At 34.2% G+C, this 25,386-nt stretch overlaps 2 protein-coding genes across 2 annotated transcripts; one reads left to right on the top strand and one right to left on the bottom strand.

Annotated features, from left to right (window-relative positions):
- The first annotated feature begins 588 nt into the window (after positions 1 to 588).
- LOC125210298 (conserved oligomeric Golgi complex subunit 3) lies at positions 589 to 10,745 on the top strand. The gene is made up of 23 exons (XM_048109852.1): positions 589 to 969; positions 1,462 to 1,531; positions 1,617 to 1,691; positions 1,790 to 1,885; positions 2,146 to 2,223; positions 3,942 to 4,027; positions 4,296 to 4,362; positions 4,494 to 4,556; positions 4,650 to 4,751; positions 4,871 to 4,975; positions 5,101 to 5,193; positions 5,986 to 6,074; positions 6,346 to 6,565; positions 7,359 to 7,445; positions 7,735 to 7,851; positions 7,929 to 7,961; positions 8,233 to 8,319; positions 8,405 to 8,467; positions 9,184 to 9,300; positions 9,551 to 9,643; positions 9,989 to 10,108; positions 10,221 to 10,321; positions 10,410 to 10,745. The coding sequence occupies exons 1-23, from the start codon at positions 824 to 826 to the stop codon at positions 10,537 to 10,539; spliced, it is 2,238 nt and encodes a 745-aa protein (XP_047965809.1). The 5' UTR covers positions 589 to 823; the 3' UTR covers positions 10,540 to 10,745.
- A 317-nt stretch (positions 10,746 to 11,062) lies between these two features.
- LOC125216784 (E3 ubiquitin-protein ligase RSL1-like) lies at positions 11,063 to 12,738 on the bottom strand. The gene is made up of 2 exons (XM_048118552.1): positions 11,887 to 12,738; positions 11,063 to 11,333 (listed from the first exon to the last, which is right to left on the bottom strand). Exons 1-2 carry the CDS (start codon positions 12,684 to 12,686, stop codon positions 11,255 to 11,257), a joined length of 879 nt encoding a protein of 292 aa, XP_047974509.1. The 5' UTR covers positions 12,687 to 12,738; the 3' UTR covers positions 11,063 to 11,254.
- Positions 12,739 to 25,386: the final 12,648 nt, after the last annotated feature.

Below are 25,386 nucleotides of genomic sequence, written 5' to 3'. Positions count from 1 at the left end.
ATTAATCAAGATAAGTTATCATCATCTGATAGTATTTTTTTTCCCACCAAATGAATTATAATGCTTTATTTTTTGTAATTTGATATGATTATATAAGTATTTTGTACATAAATTTTATTTGAATATATAATTTCTATAGTTAAATAATATATTTTTTAAAATAAGACTCTTAATAGCGGACAAACCATAAATTTTTATAAATATATATAGATTACTACTCGTTTCTAGTTTAAAAACTTTTGAGTTTTAAATGATTTTATTAGAAATCTAGTGAAATTAAAAAAAATCTAAATTTTTTATTGAAATTTTCATAAGTAGATTTCAAAGTACAGAGCAAATTCAAGAAAATCATAAAAGTTCGTGTATTTCGAGATAAATTGCCCTTTTTTTTATTCGAACGATGCAGTTTTTAATACTAGAAGTTTACATAAGTAGCACTTACGATAAATAAGTCAATTTCAATTTAATGAAATTTAATTTTTGAAAAAAATAATAATTTTAAGTCAAAGAAAATTTAATTTGAAGAAAAAAAATAATGAAAACTTAATTTTGAAAAATTATAATCGGTTAAATTGTTCCATATCCCTGAGCTTCACCCGATCTACAACACTCCACCACCGTCGTCTGCACACATTTCGGTTTCGTTGTCCAATTCATAATCAGCTACTCTGCTGTTCCTTGTTCTTCCCCACATCTCTAAACCCTCGTAATTTGATCATATTTGGATCAATACTGTACCACATCGCCCGATCTCATTCTACTACGCATTTCATGGCCCTGTAGTTGGTAATCGGGTACGAGATTTCCGCTTGAACATTGAAAAATGGCTGCAGCCTCGCCGGTGGGTCCGGGGATGGCTGGTCTTGCTAAATCCGGTGCAATCTCCAAAGGCTACAACTTCGCCTCCACCTGGGAACAGGTTGCTGCCCTCTCCCTCTCTTCAACTCGATTTCTGATCTCTTATGCTTGGTACTACGTATTTGGTCAATTTTAAAGCTGTTGTGTGTTGATAGATCAGGTGCTGCTTCAGTGCCTTCATTAGCTACATATGATCTCGCCGTATATGTATCCCCTTTTACGTACTTTTTTCGCCATAAACTCCCTCCACCCGCGAATAGGAGTCCCGGTTCATTTTTACTATAAATTTCCAGTGTTATTTTTGTCAGGGAGATCACTAATCAGAATGACTGCATTATTTTGTATATCCTGTAAAGTTAGTATTTATCCAAAGACTCTGTTTCAGATATAATTTAGAGGTATCGCAAGATTAATGGAAAGGAAGATGAGAAATTTTTTGTGGGATGGTTCCCGCACCTTCTCCATTTTTCCAGTGGGACCTAAAGAATTTGGGACCTATGTTTGAATTTTATTTTATAATTAGATTATTATGAACATTAAGGATGGCTTGTACATTTGTATCATTTTTTTCTCATGGAAGATTATTCTGTGAATTACTTAATTTTTGGTTCAATTTTCTTTCTTGCAGTTCTACAAATGGTTTGCTGATCTGGAAGCAGCTATGAAATCAGAGGTTACCTTAGTTTTCTACTGTTTTTGTGAATCCCTTGGTTGAAAATTGTTTTTGTTGCAGTTAATGTGCTCATTTCTTTCTTTAGACGGAAGAGAAATATCAGCATTATGTGAGGACTCTAACAGAGAGAATACAGACATGTGACACCATACTCAATCAGGCAATATGCCATCTTCTTATTGTCGTAGCTTGTTTAAGTTCTATCTTAATGTTTAAACTCAGTTATCAACTAATGATTGCTTGGATGACTTGATACAGGTGGATGAAACACTTGAATTATTTAATGAACTACAACTGCAGCATCAAGCTGTTGCAACCAAGACAAAAACTCTACATGATGCATGTGACCGGCTGGTACTTTTCTAATTATTGTTTCTCTCAGATCTAGTGAAACAGTGTCTTTGGGTAGTTAAGATTTGGAGGTATAACATTTTAAGGCTTATGGAATTCCATCCATCAATTATATCCTGCAGGCTCTATGCTAGTTCTAGCTACCTGATCCATGTAAAATAATTGATTAAAAAAGGATGATAAATCAAATGAAGTACTGGGCTTGGTGACTAGTTAAATTTTGGAAGTATAATTATAATGTTTATTTGTCACTCATGTTGCAGGTAGTAGAGAAGCAAAGGCTAATCGAGTTTGCTGAATCACTTCGTGCTAAACTCAACTACTTCGATGAGCTGGAAAATGTATGGTTTGAATTTAATTAGGATTGATTTATGGTCTTTGACATGCAGGTTCAGCTATTCTAAACTCCTATTGACTTTTTCCTGGAAAAATGAACATGTTCAACAAGCAGGATCTGTTTGTACTGTTATAGTCCTTGACAATATCCTTATTCTTGCACTTCAGATAGGAAAATGCTGCATTTTGTGCTTACTATCATAGTAAATTATGAATTTCATTCTAGTTTATTGTTAATCACTGACTCACTCTGTCCTAAAATGAATTGGCGGTCTTATTAGGATTACGAAAAATCCTTAGCGCTGGTGTAGGGCAGTGTTTCGTTTAGAGTTGGTTGGTGTGTTTTAAAATCTAGAACAACATTATAGATGCAGCTGGAATCCTTGATGTTACTACTTCTTTGGGGATGACTTGTCCCTAATGAAAAAATTCTAACTAAAATTGAGATTATATAGAAGGGAAGTAAGGAAAGAGCTGCAGAACTGGAGGATATTCTCTTAGCTTATAATTTTGTATATATTGTTTCACTCACCCTATAGTTCACTTAGAAACTTGCGTTTGGAACTTTAATCAGTTACTCCCTCCGTCCTACTCTAACTGGAACAGTTCTAATTCGGTATAGGATTTTATGTAGTGTTGTTTTGTGAGTTAAGTGGAGAGTGAATAAAGTAGGAGAGAGAATGAGATAGATTTTTCTATTTTAAGAAATTTGTCGTTTAGAGTGGGAACATCCCAAAAAGGAAAATGAGTCACTTAGAGTGGGACAGAGGGAGTATAGTTCTATATATATTTGATTTTGTAGAACATTAAAGCAATTTAACTTTCCTAATTCTGCCATTAACCATAGTGTTACCAAATCTTTGAAGCATGCACGAATCATGAGATCTTATGGTTCTGTGTCCTGCATAACTGAACTCTCCATCTCACATTATATTTAATAGGTATTACTTGTTTAAGTTTCCATGTATATAATCAGAAACTGGTCTTTCTGTTGACTGTTGAGCGGACTAACATCCCATTTGATATTTAGTATTTTGATCACTCATCAATCTCAACCCAACTTTATGAATTATTTGTGAACCTAACAAACCCAGTTTTTGTCTGTAAGACTCTCTACAACATATTTACTCTGCGGGTTCTACAGATAATTAAAAAATTCCTGTTCTCCTCCAGAATAGGCCACAAATATGAGTTGTCTGTTTATTTACCATCATTTCAATGGTTATTTTATTTTGCCCGAGTCTTTCATGTTAATGCAGTTTGACATATGTTTGGTCGTAGTTTACAGTGATGTTTCATTACGAGCGGGTGAGAGATTGATATAAGCTAAGTGTGGGAGTGTGTGATCTTAAACTTCAGGTTGAAATCATCTGTGAGATTGATCCATATGGGCGTACACTAATGGACCACCTTCCTTGTTTAGATAAATAAATATGGGTTACCTTGCCATGAACAGTTTCCTGTGGGTAATCCATTATGAGCCAAAATCTTCATCCCTTGATGAAATATTTTTGAGAAGTTCCCGTCACACCTGAAAGTGGAGCTATACACCCAATCGTTATGAGTACCTAAAGTACATTTGATCATATCCTTCCTAGTTTGCTTTTGCTTTAGTCATCACATTGAGTATTTTTTCCCTTAGCCATGTCTGCTTAAAATAAGTCTGCAATCATGGAACACGAGAGACTTATTTTTCAGGATTGGCAATGCCACCTCTATGCAGGTTGCAACCAGTTTCTATGCACCAAGCATGAATGTAGCACATGAGAATTTCCTCCCTTTGCTCAAAAGACTTGACGACTGCATATCGTAAGTGACTATTAATGCAGCAGACTTATTTATTGCAGTTGGTATCTGCTTGATTACTACTTATATTATATATCACACAGGTCAGATTTGCCATTTGAGTTATATATCACTCTATGCATAATGTGGTCATATGACATATGAATACTGAAATAAGAAGATTCTGAAATCGGACTGAGTAATGCTGGAGTTCGACAGAACTGCTAGTGTGTTGAATTTTAATATTAGTACCCCAATTTTTTATTCAATTAATACTTTTGTTGATGTGTAGGTATGTTGAAAACAACCCACAGTATGCTGAGTGCAATGTTTACTTAGTCAAGTTTCGACAACTTCAGGTATGAACTATGAATGACATCTAGTGCAGCACAAGGGGAACTATTATATGGGATAGCTAGTTCTGGCCTTGACTATGCTTTGTGTGGACTTCTAGCCTCTAATATATGCAACTGTTTTCTGAACATTACAGTCTCGTGCTCTAGGGATGATTCGTTCTCATGTACTCTCTGTTCTAAAAAACACTTCTGCTCAGGTAAACTTTCGGCGCATTGCTATGGTTTTGGTGTCCCTAGTTCTGTAATGTGGACAATGGATGTATCCATTACAATTTTATTGTTCACTGTAGGTCCAGGCTGCAATCAAAAGCAGCTCTGGTGACAAAGCATCTGTCTCTGAGGGTGTGGAGGCATCTATAATATATGTTCGGTTCAAAGCGGCAGCAAATGAGGTTAGGAATGTAGACTGTCATGCCTTTTTTTCATTTCGACACCTTTCTGTACTTGTATTAATTGCAAAAAATGTTAGGATGATATTAATTTCAAAGACTAAAAGAAGTGAAAATTTCAGCTTAAGCCAGTATTGGAGGAAATTGAAAGTAGAAAACCAAGAAAGGAATATGTTCAGATGCTCATGGAATGCCACAAGATTTACTGTGAACAAAGGCTCTTACTGGTGAGTGGAATGAGATCCTTGTACCTGGCCATCACATCCACTCTAGTTAATTATTTTTCTATATCACTTTTCTTTTCCTCTATTACACAAGATTGTTATTGTTTCCATTTTTTTGGTGGCTCCAGGTTCGGGGCATTGTTCAGCAACGAATCTCTGAATTTGCAAAAAAAGAAGCTTTGCCATCATTGACTAGATCTGGTTGTGCATACCTCATGCAGGTTGGCTTGATAACTTAGTTGTAAACTTGTACTGGTTTGTTTTGTTTCAGAGAACTTGTGGAAGTTGGGCGGCAATTAGAAATCTTTGTAGAAGTTGTTGGTAGTTTCAATATGTGGGATTGAATATAAAACTTCCTGTTTTCTTCTATTTAATTTTTAGTTATGACATTTGGGGCTTGATAATGTTATTTGACCTCACTTGTCGATCCGCCTCAGCTCAATGTTTTACAGTTTCAGGCCTTATAGGAACGTGTTTGGTGCTGTGTACTGTTTTATTGAAGCTTGATATAGGATGACAATACCTAAAAATAAGAACAGACTAACTTGGTTTTATTGGGAACCTTTTCAAAGTTCAAACTGGGTTCACAACTTTTTCTGTGACTATAATAAAGAACACAAGGAAATGTTGCATAAAAAGCTGGTTATCTGTGGTTGAGTTTGTATGTGGCATTTATGGTCAAAGAAACATGTTGGCCTCTACTGAAATTTATTAGGATCCATTGTTTCTGATTCATCACTTTCTTAGCAATTCAAAGCTGAAGATGGTGACAAATGACTTCTTTTGAAAATATAGATTTTATTTCAAAACGGTCATTTGTGAGTTTTTTCATTGTTTGAAATTTCAATAAATGCAAAACATCATTGATTGGTTTGTGCTTGTACAATGGAATCTGTTGCTATGGGCCTGTCCTGAATGTGATGATTGTTCCTTGGGATTTTTTTCATCATAACGCATTACGTCAGATATTTGATATTATGGCTCAATGATTATGAAGAGAAATGGAACTGCAGGTATGTCAACTTGAGCATCAGCTTTTTGATCATTTCTTCCCTTCATCATCGGAGGATGTTTCAAGTTTGGCTCCTCTAATAGATCCACTGTAAGTCTTTGAAATTTAATGTTTTTCAATTAGTCATATATTTTCTTCATTCGCGAGTTAAACAGAAAACAAGTTTTCATATACCTGCAATGTAAAATATCCACATGTACTCTACATAATTCTCACCATCTGCCATGTAGATAAACATAATCCTTATCTGATAATAACTTCTGATCTTTGCTGGCCATAGATGCACCAGTCACAGTAGCATGTCATTACATTTGTTTCTTTTCTAATATTTTGTTTATTCAGAATTCTATTTATTTGACAGGTGTACCTACTTATATGATACTTTACGTCCAAAACTCATTCACGAAGCAAACCTTGATATTCTTTGCGAACTTGTTGATATTCTCAAAGTTGAAGTCCTAGCAGAACAAGTAAGTAGACGAGGTGAATCACTAGCAGGATTGCGACCAACACTGGAGAGGATTTTGGCAGATGTTCATGAGCGTTTGACTTTTCGTGCTAGAACCCACATCCATGATGAGGTAACTACTGCATCCTGAGAATTAATCGGACTGTATGACCTATATCTTTTTATCATGCTCTTACACATGTTCTTTCATTTTCTAATATATTGGATATACATTCTTTTATTTCTGTTCACCATTCTGTTATTGTATGGAGAAAAATGAGGGTAGAGTGAATCAAGATTAAAGGGGACACAAACAATGTGTCTCTCTTTCTAAAGAAATTCAAAGAGAACATTACTCTTTTTTGTTTGAATGATAGGTAGTTTATATCTCTGTAGATCCTAGTTGAGACATTCAGTTTCTGACGAGCTTTGATTCGTTAAATATTGGGATAGTTTTCGTTATGTATGTCCTAATTACTATGTAAGCAAAAGCATCCTACAGTCTGGAATTTCATTCTAGTGAGCAGAGTCACTTTGCAGCACTCATTGTGAACAAATAAAGCCATGATTTTCATTTTTGGGATTTCACCCATTTAGTTGAACCGTTGAAGTTCTTAAATAGAAAGTTTGTGTAACGAATTTGAGTGCTTTAGTACTAGGATGCAAGAAGAGGAGTGGGTAAAATGTTAAAAGTACTGATTCCTTCTGGAATCAGGAATAACTATGTCCGAATATAGTAGGTAAACTAAATTTTAAAGTGAAAATGACCATCCTTTTCTAGTCCGAGAATTGACCTTTCACTTGAATAAAGAATTACTCTAGATGAAAGAAAGATTGACCAATACAAGTTGAAATAACCTCAACATTTAAGATACTGTCTACAGTAATTAACTTCGATCAAAGTAACATGTATGTTTTCCATTTAGATCGCAAACTACCTTCCTACGGATGAAGACCTAGATTATCCCTCTAAGTTGGGGCAATCAGCCGAGACAAAGTCAGAAACATCATCTGTAAGTGTTTAATTACCTGTTATTGTTTATCTCATTCCTTTTGTTGACTTCACTATCTTCTACTCAACCTTTCTCATGGTTCAGTTACCATGTGTTCTTTTATTTTGAGAATGCACGAACCTTTATTTGGCTCTTGGTCTCTAATTTGCTCTGTTAGTGTGTTTATCATTTCAAACATGTATGCCAACCATTCCTTTTCTTTTTTTCTAGCTCATTTAGCTTGCTTTTCTTATATATCATGCATTTGTCAAAGAATCAGAGATTAGTAATATGTTCCTCTTGTCTGCAGAGTGCTCAAAGCTCAGATGTTTCAAGAACTTGGTACCCTCCGCTTGAGAAAACTATATCTTGTCTGTCCAAACTATACAGATGCCTAGAACCAGCAGTTTTTACTGGTTTGGCACAGGTATTAGTTCTTGTCTATCTTCAGACAGCTAGAGATAAATTTTTTGGCTATTTTATTTATCTGTTTATTTATACCAGGAAGCTGTAGAAGTTTGTGCATCATCCATTCAGGTGAGTGGTTCAAGGAGAAGACCTCACTTCAATATTTTCTTCAAGAAGCATCTCATGCATGACTAAATTGAGATTTATCTATGAAAATTACTTGGTGTAGAACTTTTAGGCACTTGTACTCATCATTAATAGATGTATTTTACCTAAGCTTCTAATTTCTATACTAGTTTCCGACCATGATGTTATCTGACATTTCACTCTATTTAATGTCATTTCTCTCTTTTTAAATGCATTTACCTTTTGGCAACTCCTGCTATATCTGATCTGGCAGAAAGCTAGCAAACAAATTGCGAAAAGGTCATCTGCAATGGATGGACAATTATTCCTCATAAAGTATCTTCTTATACTTAGAGAGCAGGTAGTAATTTATGTTTGATTGTAACTAGAATGGTGATTGTAGTTTTATTCATTATTATTATCTTATACTCGTATTCTGTTTGCAGATTGCCCCATTTGATATTGAATTCTCAGTCACACACAAGGAGCTTGACTTCTCTCATTTGCTGGTACTGATTCCCACTGATGCTGGTTGTTTTATAACATATAGAAACAGATGGTTTAAGCTGATCTGCATTGGAGAGTGTTTTGTTTTCTCTGATTTATCTATAAGTGACTCTCTTAACATGGATAAAGTCTGTGTTTTTACACATTGACCATTTATCTATAAGTGATTTCTCTGTTGATTAACTTATTGTGCAGGCACGTTAGTCTTGCATTAATACTTCTTTAACACTTGTATTTTAATTCTTCTCTGAAAATACGGTATGTAGTATTATGATAAGTTCAAATCATGAGTTTTTATCACTTGTGTTCTAATTTGTCAACCTGGTACATTAAGGTATTGAGAAAACACATCTGTATGGGAAAAAAGACTAGTGGCTGCTGCGGTCTGCTGAACTATTGGATCTGCTTAAAAAGATCAATACTAACTCTTTCAAATGTAATAGAAATTTGCTTAAGTTATAGTCTAAAAACTTTGATAAAATTGGAATTTTTTTTTTTTAACATAAAAGTCGTTCAGAATTGGCAATTCAGACATTGTCTGAAATCAGAAGATATGCACTACTTTAGTTTGAACTTTGAAGGATGTTGGCATCTGCCATGGTACATGATAGAAGGAATCTCAATGTTCACATTATTCAGTGATTGGTATGAGACTGCAAAAATTGGTTTATATTTTACTTTGCAATGGAATTGTCACCTTCTTCAATTCATTTTCTAGGAGCATTTGAGACGGATTCTTAGGGGTCAGGCCTCGCTATTTGACTGGTCAAGGTCGACGTCCCTGGCCAGAACTCTCTCTCCCCGAGTTTTGGAAAGTCAAATAGATGCCAAGAAGGTAAACTAAAATTTGTTAAAATTTTGTACTCTCATTCACCACCACTCTAAGTTGATATAGATGATTTCTCATATGTTCCATCTGTCTAGATTTGGTAAATAAAAATTCTGACACCATGTCATTTCTAATTTTTGCTAAAATATACTGAGTAGTATAAATTGTTCATTATACATTAGAAACAGAAATCTGGCAGTTTGTGCGTACAAGTTTTTCACCATTTAAATAGAGATTTGTTTTGCTTCACATGCAGGAATTGGAGAAAAACCTCAAAGCTACTTGTGAGGAGTTTATTATGTTGGTGACCAAGCTGGTTGTGGACCCTATGTTGTCTTTTGTCACCAAGGTTTTTCACATTGAATCTTTTTGTTTCCTCTGTTAATCAGTAAACTTAGTCATATTTTGTTTTGAGCTTTACATGAACAGTTGAATAGCTGATTCTGAAAATATAGTGATGGTAACTTAGAGCTGTGCTGATTCTGAAATCTTTTCATTAGAGGGAGAGAGAGAAATACTAGATAAAATGGTATGGCAGAGATTCAGTTCTCTGCATGTTTAGGAGAAGAACTTGCTTTGGGCATTATAAGCTCATGCATAGTTGGATTTTCCCATTTGGGCTTATTCTGTACAATACAATTCCACTGTACAAAATTCTGGCATAGTCCTAATACTGTATCATTTATTCCTGAAGGTCACTGCAGTCAAAGTAGCATTATCTTCGGGCAGTCACAACCCAGAGTCTGCCATTAGTAAGCCACTCAAAGATCAGGCTTTTGCAACTCCAGAGAAAATAGTCGAACTAGTTCAGAAGGTATATATGCAAACTTCACTGCTGTCTTTGAAAGCAACAACATGGTTAATTTGTTGAAGGTGTATAACACAATGTGCTCTGCTGGGTACATACTGGATTCCTTTAAAAACAGGTTGGATCTGCTATTCAACAAGAGCTGCCAGGAGTTACAGGTAAAATGAAGCTTTATCTCCAGAACCCCACCACACGCTCTATACTTTTCAAACCAATCAGGTAGAGATACTCTTCCTCGCATTTCAAGAGTGTGTACGAGTCATCGTCATTTTCAAGCTTTATGAGAGTTGTTGCCTCCAATTTACAGGACCAATATTGTCGAAGCGCATACTCAAGTGCTAAATTTGCTCAAGGCCGAGTATTCTGCCGAAGACATGCAAAATGTTAATATGGTTTCAATACATGACTTGCAGGCTCAACTTGATGATCTTATGTAACGCAGAATGTACTCGAGACCTTTACTTACCGATTTTTGAAACCTGGAATTTAAACATTTTTAGGAATATTCAACTGCAATATCACTTTTATAGGTATGTTATTAATTCGGAGCAGTATCAAGTAAGTTCATTCCTGTGCATGGAGATTTTGTAACATTCTGTCACATTTATAGTTATAGTAATGTCATGATTCTTTTTGGGGATTATAACATTTTTGATATCATATAGTTGACATGCAACCTGTAGTGTGATTAGTAATTTGTACTAATATTGTTTCAAATTTATTTCAATCATTGAAGTTTGCGAAAATGGAAATATGAGACGGCATAGAAATGTGATAGACATTTTGAGGAGTTTAATTGTCATTACTAGAATAAATAAATAAATAGCAACGAGTTGGATAGTAAAAATAAAGATAAAATGAAAAAACAATTTCTCCCCTTTCTCTTTCTTTGAATTGGCACGGTCGACATCACTAGAGTAATGCAACAACACCTCAATAGCAGAATAAGGAAATCGAAAATGCTAAAAAAGAAAAGATTCATAATTAAAGAAATATTTTGATGTGGATTTTGGTATTGATGGCAATCCATTAAGCCATATAGAATCATGAAAATTTACTGAAATGAAAAATATGGTCTCATGTCTTTAACACAGAGCCCAAGCATTAACTATAGGCTTACTACTTTACTTAACCAAACCAAATCAACCAATCTCAGTGCTTGCATTTTGTGCAGTAGTGAAGATGTACGTCCATCTTAGCTCCACAATTGTAACAAAACGCCATTCCACACCTATCAACAAAAACATAACACCATCACCAATCTACACCAAGCACCAAGACTTACATAAAAACCCAGCACTACAGCATACAACTCTTGAGAATCTATCAATTATGTCATATCTAATCGACAATATTCAACACTCGCATTTTGAAAATACGTATTTAGTTACGTATTTTGTAAATGCACAAAGGAATTAAAAAAGTATGGCCCACACCCATTCCGGGCAATTGCTTCCCAAACGAGCCCATTTCGAGAATATGCCCAATACTAACGTAGATTACATTAAGTATCAAGTGGATTACATATACCATCACCTCGCCAAAACCTTACACGTTTTGACATTTCAGACTGTATACCATCACCATCCGCCAAAACCTTACACGTTTTGATATTTCAGACTGTCCACTATTAAGTAGAGGGGACCACATTCTATAATTATATAATAAAATTAACAGTATAGAAAAATGAGATTACATTTCACTAACTTTTTCAAATAATTTCGTAAAACTTTAAACCCGAGTCAAAATGTGTGTTTATAAAATAGAGAAAAAGGCAAACCAACCTGCAGCGCATGTATAGGCAGCCTTCAGACTTGGAGATATAAATTCGGCAGCTAGGGCACCGAATCCACTTACTATCCTTTGCAAGTTTGATAAGCTTCAAATCCTCATTACTTCTCTCATCCTTCTTCAGCCTCTGAAACTCATCGCATTCGATTCCGGCATGCCACGCCACCTTGCACGGCGCACAGAACAACCGCCGGCACTCAGGGCATTCCGATTGCACCACAGTCTCACTCCCATCGGCAATCAGAAGAGCCGAGCACTCCTTGTACGGACAATAAAACCTCTCCGCCCCCAAAATCAGCGCCTCGCACAGCGCGTCTCCCCACCGATCGAAAACCTCCCGCGGCAGAATCGTGCGGCAGTGCTGCGGCTCCAGAAATCCCGCGCAGCCGGGGACGGGGCACCCGATGGCGGTGATGCTCTCCTGCAGCCGCGCCGCGACGTAATTGGAGACGCATTGCGTGCAGTAGGAGTGATCGCAGCCGAGGATGTTGAAGGAGTCGCTGATCGGCTTGTCGCAGGCGCAGATTTCGCAGGAGAAGGAGAGGCGGAGTGGCTTGGAGTTGGACGATTCGCCTCTGTAGAAGCGGCGGCTTTTGCGGCGCTTGGTGAAGGAGGAGGCGGGGACTTCGACGACGTCGTCGAGGTCCATGGTGATTTTGGGGGTGGGGCGGTAGGTTTCCACTGAAATAGCGTCGGATTTTGTGGCGCCGGACTTGATTAACGGCGGCGGCGTCGAGGAGATGATGGTGATTTCGTCGTCGTCGTCTCTGATTTGGAGGATTTGAGTCGCCATTGCGTAGTTGATGAAGATTGAAGTAGAAAGTGTGAGAGTGACTTTTCAAAGATTTAACCTTTTTACTTTCAATTGTGAGTATATTGAACGATACATATGGCCAGGCCATTAATTGGCAGGTAAGATTGATTTAGGGTTCCGTTTACATCAAAGTCAAACCAAAGGTTCATAGTTCGCATCAAAAGTTAATTTTACTTCAATTATTTACTCTAACCTCTAATCTAAAAATATACTCCATATTTATTAATTTTTTATACCTTTTCAATTATACCAACATACTAATTTAAATTACATATTAATTAATTTATGTAAATTAAATAATTATTCAAATTTTTTTATTATTAAATTTATATACTTATTAAATATACTTTATATTCAAAAGAGTTACAGTACTTTTAAAATTAAAATACACTATACATACTATAAATATAAATTAAAAGCACATTTAAATATATTGCAATTACATACATATCACAATAACTATAAAAAAATAGCTAAAATTCAAGACTTAAAATTTGTGTATTGTTCCCATGATCAACTAGCTCATTTCGAATTATATACTTCATTCGTTCCTGAAAATTTGTCACTTATTTTCATTTTCGTCTGTCCCTAAAAATTTATCACATTTCACTTTTATTATTTTTTATAGTGGACTTCATATTCCACTAACTCTCATTCTCACTCACATTTTATTATAAAACTAATATACAAAAGTAGGATCCACATGCTACCACCTTTTAAACGCACTTTCTACATTTGGAAATAAATCTCTTTCTCCTCTCTCCTCAATAAAATATTCAACTACTTTTTTCTCTCTACTTATTCCATCTAACAACTCCTAAAATCTTGTGATACACAAGAATTTGAACATCTTAATTGGGACAAAGAGTACTTAATATTTGGAGTAATTCGTAAAGACATAAAAGTACAGTTTTTTTAAAAACATCACTCCCTCCGTCCAGAAAATTAGTCTCATTTTGTCATTTTGGGATATCCACCAAAAATAGTCTCATTTCTGAAAATGAAAAGTTTATCTCTCATACTTTATCTTTTTTTCTTCTGTCCACATATATCTTACTATAACTACTTTTTTTCAATTCTCTCTTACTATATCAATTTCTCATTAAAACTCGTGTCGTCCACAAATGAGACTATTTTTATGGCTAGAAGGAGTATATAAAATACCTCATCCATCCTATAAAATATGGGCATTTTCCATTTTTATTCGTCCGATAAAAATAGCACATTTCCATTTATAGGAACTTCTCCATAACTCATTACTCATATACATCAATTTATCTACGACTTATACCATTATTACTTATCTTTAGGGATTCACTTAAAAAATCACACATTTTAAATTCACAACATCCTACTAAACCTAGCCATCCGATTTTAGAGATGTGCGCACGATATTATACCACGGCTGCAACTGAAATTAAGCACTGCAACATTTTTCCTAAAAAATGCTATATTATGCACTGCAACTGAAATTAAGCACTGAACCTTTATTTCTTTAAAAAAGACCTTGTTTCGAAGCTTCAAAATTTCAGTGCATTGAATGCACGATTAGTTGCATGAGAAAACACAAAGTTCATCCAAATTAAATTTTTTGGGAGGATTATCTTGTTTAAAATAACTTTTGCAAAGTAAACAAATATATTGTTTCTAATAGCAAATTAAGCACATTCAAAAAAAAATTAAGCAAAAGTAAGAAGAAATTAAGCAAAGCATGCAACTTTATACGTCAAAAAGACATCTATGCTGAATTTTAAGCAAATTAAGCACAATGATGGAGAAATTAAGCAACGATAACACACTCAAGCAAAAAAACCAAAGCTGTGTATTTCAAAACATTTGCAGCGAGTTTAGAATTCTAACATTAGCTGTTCAAAACAAAATGTACTATCACAAAATGGCTACATCAATAAAAAATTTAAAAACTGGTCAAAACACAACCATCTAGCTACACAAGGGGAATTACAATCAGTCTCAACTATAACCATAGCCTAGTCTACAACGAATTGTAGACGACCTTTCTGGAAGCCAAGTGTGTGACATGGACATCATCGGCATCAATACGCCAGCTCTGGTTTCCAGATAATGTGATGCTGCTAGCCACAACCTGAAGATTGGACAGTATCCAGTACTCAAGTGTGCCAAGTAGGTCGGTTAATGAGAAATGCAGCAGTGGCCCGAATCCCATTTCTCGGTCAACTCTGTAAAAGTAATGCACATCTTGAACCGAATTATGCAAATTCTAAACCGAATTAAGCACATTCTGAATCAAATTAAGCAAAACTAATAGTAATATCCAAAAAATTGCAATACGCAACAGTTAAACCATATTGAGCACGTTAAATGACAAATTAAGCACAATAGTAATCGTATAATTATGCATATTGGTTGTTCACAATCACAATAATTAAGCTACAGTTTAAACATATTAAGCAAGTCAAAGGAAAAATTAAGTAACATATTAAGCATTATCGAATATAATTCCGTCTATAAAACTCAATGCATCCATCCAAAGAAACAAAATATTCAACAGACAAAGAGTATTGAACACAAACTTATGCGGTGCAAATTGATTCCCTTTAAATAAAACCATCGATGAGCAGAAAGAGGAAATTCATCAAATCCTCAAACACCTAAAGTTGAGCACAATAAGCAAGTTTAATCCTCCTAATAGCGACAACAAAGGTAAACTAAGCATATTCTACCTAAAGCTTGATCAGAGCAAAACAAATTACACTAAAAATGAGACAACTTTCACAATAAATGAGTCCCAAATAGTATAATACAGTCTGAAACAATCGATCATGCAAATAATCAGCCTCAAGAAGCAGATACAATATACACAAATTGCATAAACCCTAAAATTTACAGTACTAACAGCAACCAAGAATTCAAAAAACTAGAACGTCATGATGTTTACCTTTTCGTGATGTTTACTAACAAATAAAAGGCTGGAATTTACCTTTTCATGATGTTTCACCGGCGTCGGCCTCTGGAAGGGTTCGAAATTCAGTTATCAAAAACGCGACTTCGTTCTCGCCGGTGATGTGAGAACCAGCGGATTTAAGCTAGGGTTTTGTAGAGAGAAGAGGTTTTCGGATGAATTGGAAAGAGAGTTGAAAGATTGGAATTGAATTGAATATGAGTGATCGTGTATGGAGTGATTGCTGAAATCCAGCGCCTTCTATTTCGGATGAGTAGGTGTGATTTATGAACTGACCAAATTAACCTTCGATGTAACAAAAAGACTCTCGCATGCAACACCAGTTGATGAAATCAACACCACACATCAATACATCTAACGCCTCTTTGAGTAGGATGTTATAACTCTAGGTGTATATGGAGTGTAGTGCTCTCCCTTATATTTAAACACTAATAATGTGGGTCCGATTATCTACTAAACTATTTTAACTACCCTTCTTCTCTCTTTTATTTTACCAATTATACATTCATTCCCGTGTTGTTCTCTATATCTATATTTTTATCGGATGGAGTATATAATTGTTTATAAGAGTAAAAAAAATATAAAAGGATTATTCGACTAAATTTTAGATGTTTAGAAACTAATTAAAATTGAAAATTGAATAATGTGAATTAACTCATTTCGGGTTGTCTTGAGGTTTGGATTAAATTTAGGTCAATCTTATTAAACTATTAAGTTTAGAGACATTCGAGTTATAATTTTTTCTGGACTATAAATTTTCACTTTTAACTCTATCAAATTCACTAGCTATTAAAGTTAATCCATGAGTTTCAAATTGAATCGATATTCCCACATTTACCTTACACAAAATTTAAATTACTTCCTTCATTCCAAAAAAAAGTTATGCGTATTTAAATGACAACACAATTAATGTACAATTGGTAAAATAAAATAAATGAGGAAGAGAGTAGTTAAAAACAGTGCTAGTGGATAATGAGACCTACATTATATTAGTATTTAACGAGTTGTAATTGTGGGTCATAGTGATATAAGTTGCAAATAAATTTATACTCCCTCCGTCCGCGAATAGGAGTCCCAGTTGAGTTGAGTGCAGGTTTTAAGAAAAGTTTGAGTGTAATAATTAAAGTGTGTGATAGTGGAATGTGGGACCCATTTATATTATTATTTGCTTTATTTTTTGGAATAATGAAATCTAACATTAAGAGAGAGAGTGAGAAATTGCAATCAAAGTGGATTAAAATTAATTGCGGCTTCTAAATTAACGGAACAATGGGGTCATTTTTTATACTCCCAAGATAAAATGTCTAACCGGGACTCCTAATGGCGGACGGATGAAAATGGCCGACCGGGACTCCTATTCGTGGACGGAGGGAGTATATATAAGTAATCAGTTGGGCACAACTTTCTACAAATAGAAATGCTCATTTTTATAGAACGCATGAAAATGGAAAGTGCACATATATGTTATTGAGACGGAGGAAGTACTTAATTGACAAATTTTAGTTATAAGCACTTACTAATAAAAGTTGTATAAGATGCTAATTAGTTGCAAAAGTTGTATCACATCCTCTATTCCATAGTAGTAGAATCACTTCTTTTCGACACGAAGATTAAGAAATAGATATTAAGTGAAGAGACAATAAAGTAGGAAGGAGAGAAAAGTAGAGAGAATAAGGTAAAAGAGTGAATAAAGTAGATGAGAGAAAAAAAATGTTACTTTTTGCTAAATAGAGAAATGAATCTACTATGATGAAATGTCCCAATTAAAAAATGACTCAGCTACTGCGGAACGGAGAGAGTACTAAATATAAGACCAACACACGAATTTGGCTCAAAACATTCACTTTTTGAAAAACAGGTCCATAACAAATGAAAATGTTGCCGAAGTAGTCCTATTTTTTACGGTTCCGTCAAAAAACTAACGGTCAACGCTAATTGCACAGTGGAATGACCGTTAGTTTTTTTATGGAACCGTAAAAAAAGGACCACTCCGACAAGGATTTCATTTGTTATGGACCTGTTTTTCAAAAAGTGAATGTTTTGGACCAAATTCGTATTTTGATCATATGTTTAGAACCAAAATTGACCTTTAGTCTTTATATATTGAGATAATGATGACTCAATTTGTTAGTGGATATTGAAATCTCCACTTCTATACAAATATAAATGGTCAGTTGGGTGAAAAGACCTTAATGTCCTTTTGGGAGGGAAGATAGAAAGATGGAGTGTCTTTTATTTTCCTACTTTATTTTGAGTCTTCCAAAATATTTACGGACATGAAAATAATTAATTAGTTAATTGTTGAAGGAAAAAAACAATTAGACAAACAATAGTCCGATAAAATGCTAGCTTCTTGAAGAAGTTTTGAAACACTTTTAAATAGGGCACTACCATCAATTGAATCTTCATTTAGGTATTGTACACTAATTTTCTAATTTTCTGATTGTAGCATAAGGGGTGGTTCTGCTTGGAATCCGGCTAAGGCTGCAGCGAAGGGACAAACTTATCAAATTAGCAAAATAATGTATAGAATCTTTCGATTTTTAAAAGTTTGAATAACAAAATATTAGTTTTAAATTTTATATCCTGAAACATGAAAAAATACTTCAACGGGGATAAGGTCGGCGCAAAGATACTTCAACGGGGATAAGGTCGGCGCTGGAGATGCACGGACGGAAAGTAAAGGCAATAACGACGGTGGCGGAAGAGATGGAGGCAGCGGCGGCGGTGCAGGCACTGCAAGAGCCATCCGGTGACACCATGGCCGGCCAAACCGACAGTTAAGCGGGATGGAAGGAAACCCGGCGAGCATGGAGGTGGGCGTGGCGGCGTTGATCGGAAGAGAGTGGGAGGTGGCAAGGCAAGGCAACGAGAGGGCCGACCCGATCTTGAGATATTGATAAGGTGAATACCCGAATATTCAATGCCAGACATAACGAGTATAAGGCCCTCAAAAAACAAGGTGGCGAGGCAAGGCAACGAGAGAGATAGAGAGAAGAGGGAGGCGCAACTTTTAAGTAGGGTTTGTCACGTTTATAGTAATTATTATTTGGGTTTTTATATTGTTGGTTTTTTGAAAATTATAATTCATTCTTTTTAACTGAATCGAGTCCTAAATTAGGCGTATATTATTATGGTTGTATTATTGTGTCTTAAAAGTTAGGTTTTATTTAGGGCTATTAATTTGTTGGAATTAGTATAATACTCCCTCCCTCCGTTCCATAGTAGAATAGTCATTTTGTCATTTTGGTATATTCCATAGTAGTGGAATTATTTTTCATTTTAGTTAAAGTCAACACATTTCTTATCACTTATTTTACTTTCTCTTACTTTATTCAATTTTCAGTACTCTATCGTTTTCAATCATACTTTACTCTTTCTTTACTTAATTCACTTAACACAATTTTTCTTAAATTGCGTGCCGAAAAAAACGCTTCCACTACTATGGAACAGAGAAAGTACTTCATATATAATTTTCAAATTATTATTTTTAATTAAGTTATTAAATCTATATATTAATTGGCCTTATATTTTGGTTAAAATTGGAATTGTGCTAAAGAGTTTAGTTTGCCTTCCATTTATTTAGGTTAAATAAGGAAATGATTTCCAAAACTACGTCCAACACCCTTTCTTATAAAAGGCCGAGTGAAGTACATAGTGAACACTTGTGAAAATACATATGTCCGAACTAAGTTGAGTTGTATTCCTTTTGGGGATGTCATAACTAAATTGAGTGAGTCATATTCTCTTCTTTTTTTTTTTACAAAAAAACGTATGATCACTCTTACTTTATTCTATCACTTACTTTACTTTCGTATCTCTCCTAATTTATTCGTCTATCTTGTCTATTTTAATTTTCATTTAATTCATTTAACACAATTTCTAAAAAGTCTTCGTAATGATAATATTTCTTTTTTTTTTTTTTATTAATTTGTATTGATAGTGTTGTAGTATGTCATTGTAGTATGTCATTGAAATGTGATTGCACTATTTATATTAGATATTTTAAAGTGTTCTAATAAATATATTTTTTTCACAATTTACATTTAATTAATTAAAATATTTTTTTATTTATCTACTAAGAGATGTGATCAATTGCTAACTAATTATCAATCTAAAATTGAGACCAATTTTTAATTATTAGATTAGAAGATCTTGTGGTTGATATAATGACAAGTGTAATATATTTTAAATTTAAATAATTATTAATTAAATTAAAAGGGTATTAATGTCAAATCCTAATTATAACTAACTACTTTCTATCTCCTTAAAATCATCTCAAATCTTTAAATTTATGTAACTCTCTCAATTTAAATTATTTTTTCACAAAAAATATATCAAATTAAAGATAATTTAATAAGGATTCCAACGAGATCTCAATTGCGTATGTTCCGACGATGTTCGGGTGATGAAATTTGATAAATTATATTTCAATTTTCGTACATGTTGATAAGCAGCTTTTATCAACAAATGCAACAAAAAATCTCAATATATTGTAGGGAAAATCTCAATATTATGCATGTCCAATCTCAATAAATAAGTGTTGTTATTTTCTTATCCTTGTGTTGATATTCTAATGTCATATTGTTGATATTTGTAATACACAATGTTGATATTAAAAAACACTTACGAAAATTATCATATGATAACATAATGACGATATTGCCCTTTTGTTGATATTTTGTTTACTATTTATTGAGATTTGTGAGCTTTAATCTCATCCACTCATTTTAAAATCCAAGGGTGGAGATTTAGTCTTTATTTTGGGTTAGGGTGCTATAAGCATTAGAATAGGACTCTATCTACTAATATACTATTATTGTATATTTCTTATTCCAATTATCTGATTTTTACTCTTTGATCTTTACTCACACATATTTTCTTTATTTGTAATATCTTTTTCTAATTAACTCATACTCTTTGATCAATATTAGTCACAAATATTCTCTTTGTTATTAACTTTATTGATTTTACTCCACTTAAATCATAAATTAAAATTGTAATCCCTCCGTCCCATGTTAATCGCACGTTTATATTTATTTTGCCAAATTTGAAATGTTTCATTCATTAGGGAGTAGGGGTGTCGAAATGGGTACCCGCACCCGACACCGTGGATATCCGACCCGGAACATATTTATATATATATATATATATATATATATATATATATATATAGGGATGTATTCATATCCTTTTTCTATCTTTTGTTCTTTTTCTTTCTCAATCTCCACCATCAATTTTCAAGATCTTATGGCCCAAAATATTGCAACTTGGAATTAATTAAAATATTTAAAAAAAACGTCCAGGGCCTTTTAGGAATACATAATAGAGTTAGTTTTGGAAACTTCCTTGATTTTCTCTCAATAAATCACAGCGGTTTCTCATAGAATTAGACGAGATCTTTCTTCTCTCTCCAAACTGAAATCTTTTCTTCTCCGTTGAATATTCTCTCCAATACATCTCAATCTCAACCTAGTCGTGAATCACTTTTCTCAAGTTTCACAAGAATTCTTAGCCATCACTTCTTTCAGTCGTGAATCACTTCTCTCAAGTTTTACAAGAATTCTTAGACGACACTTCTTCCAGTCATGAATCACTTCTCTCAAATTTGACCTTTTTTGAATTTTGTTCTTGTTCGCCAACAATGGAAGAAGGTATTTAATTTGTTATTGTTTTGAGTATTAAACGTGGTTGTAATCTTAAAAAAAAATTGATTTGAGCAGTATTGTTTAGTATGACTCTTTTTCAATCCTTGGCAGTAGTTTTATTTATCCCTGTAGGGTTTAGATATCATGTAATCTATTTTGTAGTTTCAACTTCCTAAAATAATGCACAAATATATGTGTGTAATGTAATTTTTCGAATCAATAATGGTCGATGTATGTACTGTAATGTATAAGTTTCAGAGCAGTTTTTGTTGTAATTTTATACGGTAACTATGGCATTGTTTGATTTTTTGGCCCAACTAAAATCCTTTCCCCTAGGGTTTATTTATAGTTGGGGCTAGGATGTAGTATGGGATCAGAATAACACGTATGAAGATTGGCGTCGTGAATGTGTCGTTAATTTGTTTAGTGCTTAGGCGACAAGTCTCATGTATTAGGGTTTAGTGTTTATTTTGTTTTCTCGCCTCTGTTATGTTGTAATTCTGGATTTATATAATGTACGAATAGCAGTGTATAATGCATTCTTTCTTATATGTAATGTATGGTTGATATCATATAATGAAAATAAATTCTGATATGCTTTTATTTATGTATAGTGTTCGTTATACTGTTTCAAATCAAGGGATATCGCTTTTCTACGGTTTTATTCGACGGTTTGAAACGGACATTGACGTGCTTCGTGCATTCGTAGGTGGTTTGGAAGAACTTTGTAATTCTCTTCAAGCTGGAACTCCTCCAACGTCGGCCTTTGTAAAGAGGCGCATGATTGAAGAGTTTTATGGAATGCCAAGGCCTGAAGTAGTAGAGGTCCATCCTTCGGATGTTGTAAAGACCAAGGGTCATGCTAGCAGCTCCGCGAGCCGACTGATTTCAAAGAGAGAAAAGGCTGTAAAGGAGGCTATTAGGCCTCTTAGACGTTGTAAGGCGTGCGATGAGTTGGACCATCACGACTTTAGAAACTGTCCAATGCTTAAAGAGATGGCGAAGGAAAAAGAAATAATTCACCAATGAATTAATGTACCGCATTAATGCACAACATTAACCGTATAATGTGCAATTATGATCAAATAATGCATCTGTATTAAAACTAAATTCATAATGTATATCGGTCCCTACAATAATGTACATATAGCATCAAATAATGCACAAATTAAAATCATAATGTACATTTAACATCTGAATTAAACAATCGGATGTAGCTTCAATCTAAAACTTAATGCACATAACTTCCTACAATAATGTATACATTCCATCAAATAATGCACGACATAATATAACATTCACTCAACAAAAATCCATAATGTATACCTAGTTATGCACAAATGAATATTAAACCAATAACAAATTTTGTTAACAACTCCCTACAATACTGAACAAATAGGACCATACAATGCACCGACGATAACAACATTCACCCATTTACATGCATTTTATCAAACTGGTTTATGTAGCTTCAAACAAAAACATAATACACAACAATTCATACAATAATGTACACATTGCATGAAATAATGCACAAATAAATACAAGATACACTCAATTACGGTCGTCCACATTGCTCACCTGCGTCCGGGTTGGTTGGCATTTGAAGGGCCTTCCTCGTTTGTCATCCTAGATCGTGACACAAACCAAAAATCAAATCGGGATACAATCTTCTCTAAAATCGCCCGATACACAATTGTAAACCCAGTTATTAACTACAAACTTCAATAATGGACAGAAACCTAACACAAAATAACACAATTTTACGATTTACAAAAAAATTGACCAAAACAAATGCGAAAAACCTGAAACTATTTGGGAGAAAACATTGAATCGACGATTAGGTGGTGTGTCGGCGGTGAAAATAGGCGATTAAGAGTGGGTATTACGAAAAAATGAATCATTAAAGCCCTACCTTGCTGTCGACTTGAACTGGAAGGTCGCGCGCGAGCTTGATTTAACGGCGAAAATCGACGGTAGTGTTGATTTCCGGTGGCTTGGAGTAGCGGCTAGGGTTTGGAAATGGGGGAATTAGAGGAAACGAAATTTAATCGTGGGTTTGAGGAGTGAGGCGGTTGGAGTGAGAGAGAGAGTGAGTAGATGGAAAATGGCGTTGAATTCTCGCTTTTTCCGTTTTTATTCATTGTTGTTTTACAATTATACCCATATAATGCACAGAATGAACCTAATAATGCAACACGGGATTAATTTTCCCCTTTTAATCTAGTCCATCCATTTTATCAATCTAATGGATGATATTAAGAAGGAAATAGTATCTAAAGGGGTAAAAGGAGCTTAATGCTCCTATATATATATATATATATATGTGTGTGTGATATAGGGTTGAAGTAAAACAAAATGAACTAGTTGTTCTGTTTTCTCTTTCGTTTGCTACAATTCGTAGAGTCACGGTGAACCAATTCTCCACATTTTTTTTACCGACGTAATGATTTGTTGTTCAACTTTATAGTTTTCCTTGATGGACACCAAACGGCTAGCAAAATCACTTGTGAACATAACTAGAAACATATTCTACTAAACAAGTACTCATCGAAAAAATCAAATCTAACAAAATCAAAACTACTCTTCAACCAAAATCAAACAACACTCATCAACTGATATTGAACATCAATAGAAACATACTCCTCCAAAAATGATCAATAATCGTCAAAACACACAACAAATCCATCGTCAAAATCTTCCATTAATTAACCATTATTTTGCAGCAAAAATTGTCGATGCTCACCTTATGGAAAAACATCCATATCAAAATTGATGATCGAGTCGCCCATATCCGTATGAATTTATGGAATGAATTGTAGAAACCTATGAACAGAACATGATCTGGAGGTTTCTCAGTTCTCAAATTAGGAGTGAAATTGAAGAATTGCATATTCGAAATCCAATTGCAGAAAACGAATTGTGGAGAAATCGAATTGCTGAATCTGGATTCAAAATCAGATTGGATTTAGGATTGAAACTCGATTTCAATCTACAGAATCTGGATTGAAAATATATATATATATATATATGGGGTGCATTATAATGATAACCCCAATTTGTGTGATAACCCTATAACTAAATCTCCACCACACATTTTTAAAATATATGGTCTAGATTTAATCTAACAAAAACTATCATTTTATCAAATAAAACTATCATTTTCGGATATATTAAGGGCAAAATTGTCATTTCATTTTAAAATTTGGTGGGAAAGAAGAAACTTGACTCAGACGTTAACATTCGATTTCTCACAACTCAAACCCTCCATCAATATCTCCCACAATCAAACCCTCCGAATCCCGTTTCAAACCCTACGAATCGAAGGAAAAATCATCACAATTCTGGAATATGTCGAAGGAAAACGCTGAAGCTTCATCGAAGAAAGGTTGGATGAAGTTTATTACTTATTTCACTTTTGATTTTGCTCGATTTATCATTTTGCTGGAGATTTTCTCGATTTTTTTAGATTCTGTAGTTTTTTAGTGTAGATATTTCTTACATTTATACAATATCGTTCATGCATAACAATATTGAGAACAATCTACATATTTAGATTTACATTTTACCGTGCATGCTGCTGGTGTGTGTTTTTCTGTGTTTGTGTGTGTGTTTTGCTTTGTTTACGTGTGTTTTTGCTGTGTGTGTGTTGCTATGTGTTTGGTTGATCTGTTTAAATGTAGAAATTGTGATTTTGCTTGATAAAATGATACTTTGTGAATAGTGTTTTGTTTTACTTAAGTGACAAGTTATGCCCTCTCTGCTTTTTTGAACTCATTGAAATTTAGAAAATGATAGTTTCAGATTATAAAATGATAGTTTCATGGGATATGGGATAAAATGATAGTTTCATGGGATAAAATGATAGTTTACATTATAAAATGATAGTTTCATGGGATAAAATGATACTTTATGTTTGTTTGTGTGTGTGTCCTGATGCTAATGTCGCTGTTTCAGGTGTGGGTGTTGTTGTGTGTCTGTGTTTTTGTAATGTGTTGGTGGTGTTATGTGTTTGGTTGATCTCTGTTTAAATGTATAGAACAGCTTTACTTGGATAAAATGATACTTTTGATGCATAAAATGATAGTTT

The sequence above is a fragment of the Salvia hispanica genome, chromosome 3 (assembly GCF_023119035.1).
Source record: "Salvia hispanica cultivar TCC Black 2014 chromosome 3, UniMelb_Shisp_WGS_1.0, whole genome shotgun sequence".
Classification (NCBI taxonomy): Eukaryota; Viridiplantae; Streptophyta; class Magnoliopsida; order Lamiales; family Lamiaceae; genus Salvia; species Salvia hispanica.
Note: the sequence above shows the minus strand (reverse complement) of the source record. Positions and strands in the feature narration are given on the sequence as shown.

Coding starts and splice junctions, on each gene's coding strand:
- LOC125216784 (XM_048118552.1), bottom strand. CDS start 12,686: ATGGCGACTCAAATCCTCCAAATCAGAGACGACGACGACGAAATCACC. Junction 11,334..11,886: donor TGCCTATACATGCGCTGCAG/GTTGGTTTGCCT, acceptor TTTTGTTGATAG/GTGTGGAATGGCGTTTTGTT.
- LOC125210298 (XM_048109852.1), top strand. CDS start 824: ATGGCTGCAGCCTCGCCGGTGGGTCCGGGGATGGCTGGTCTTGCTAAA. Junction 6,566..7,358: donor GAACCCACATCCATGATGAG/GTAACTACTGCA, acceptor TTTTCCATTTAG/ATCGCAAACTACCTTCCTAC. Junction 7,446..7,734: donor CAAAGTCAGAAACATCATCT/GTAAGTGTTTAA, acceptor TCTTGTCTGCAG/AGTGCTCAAAGCTCAGATGT.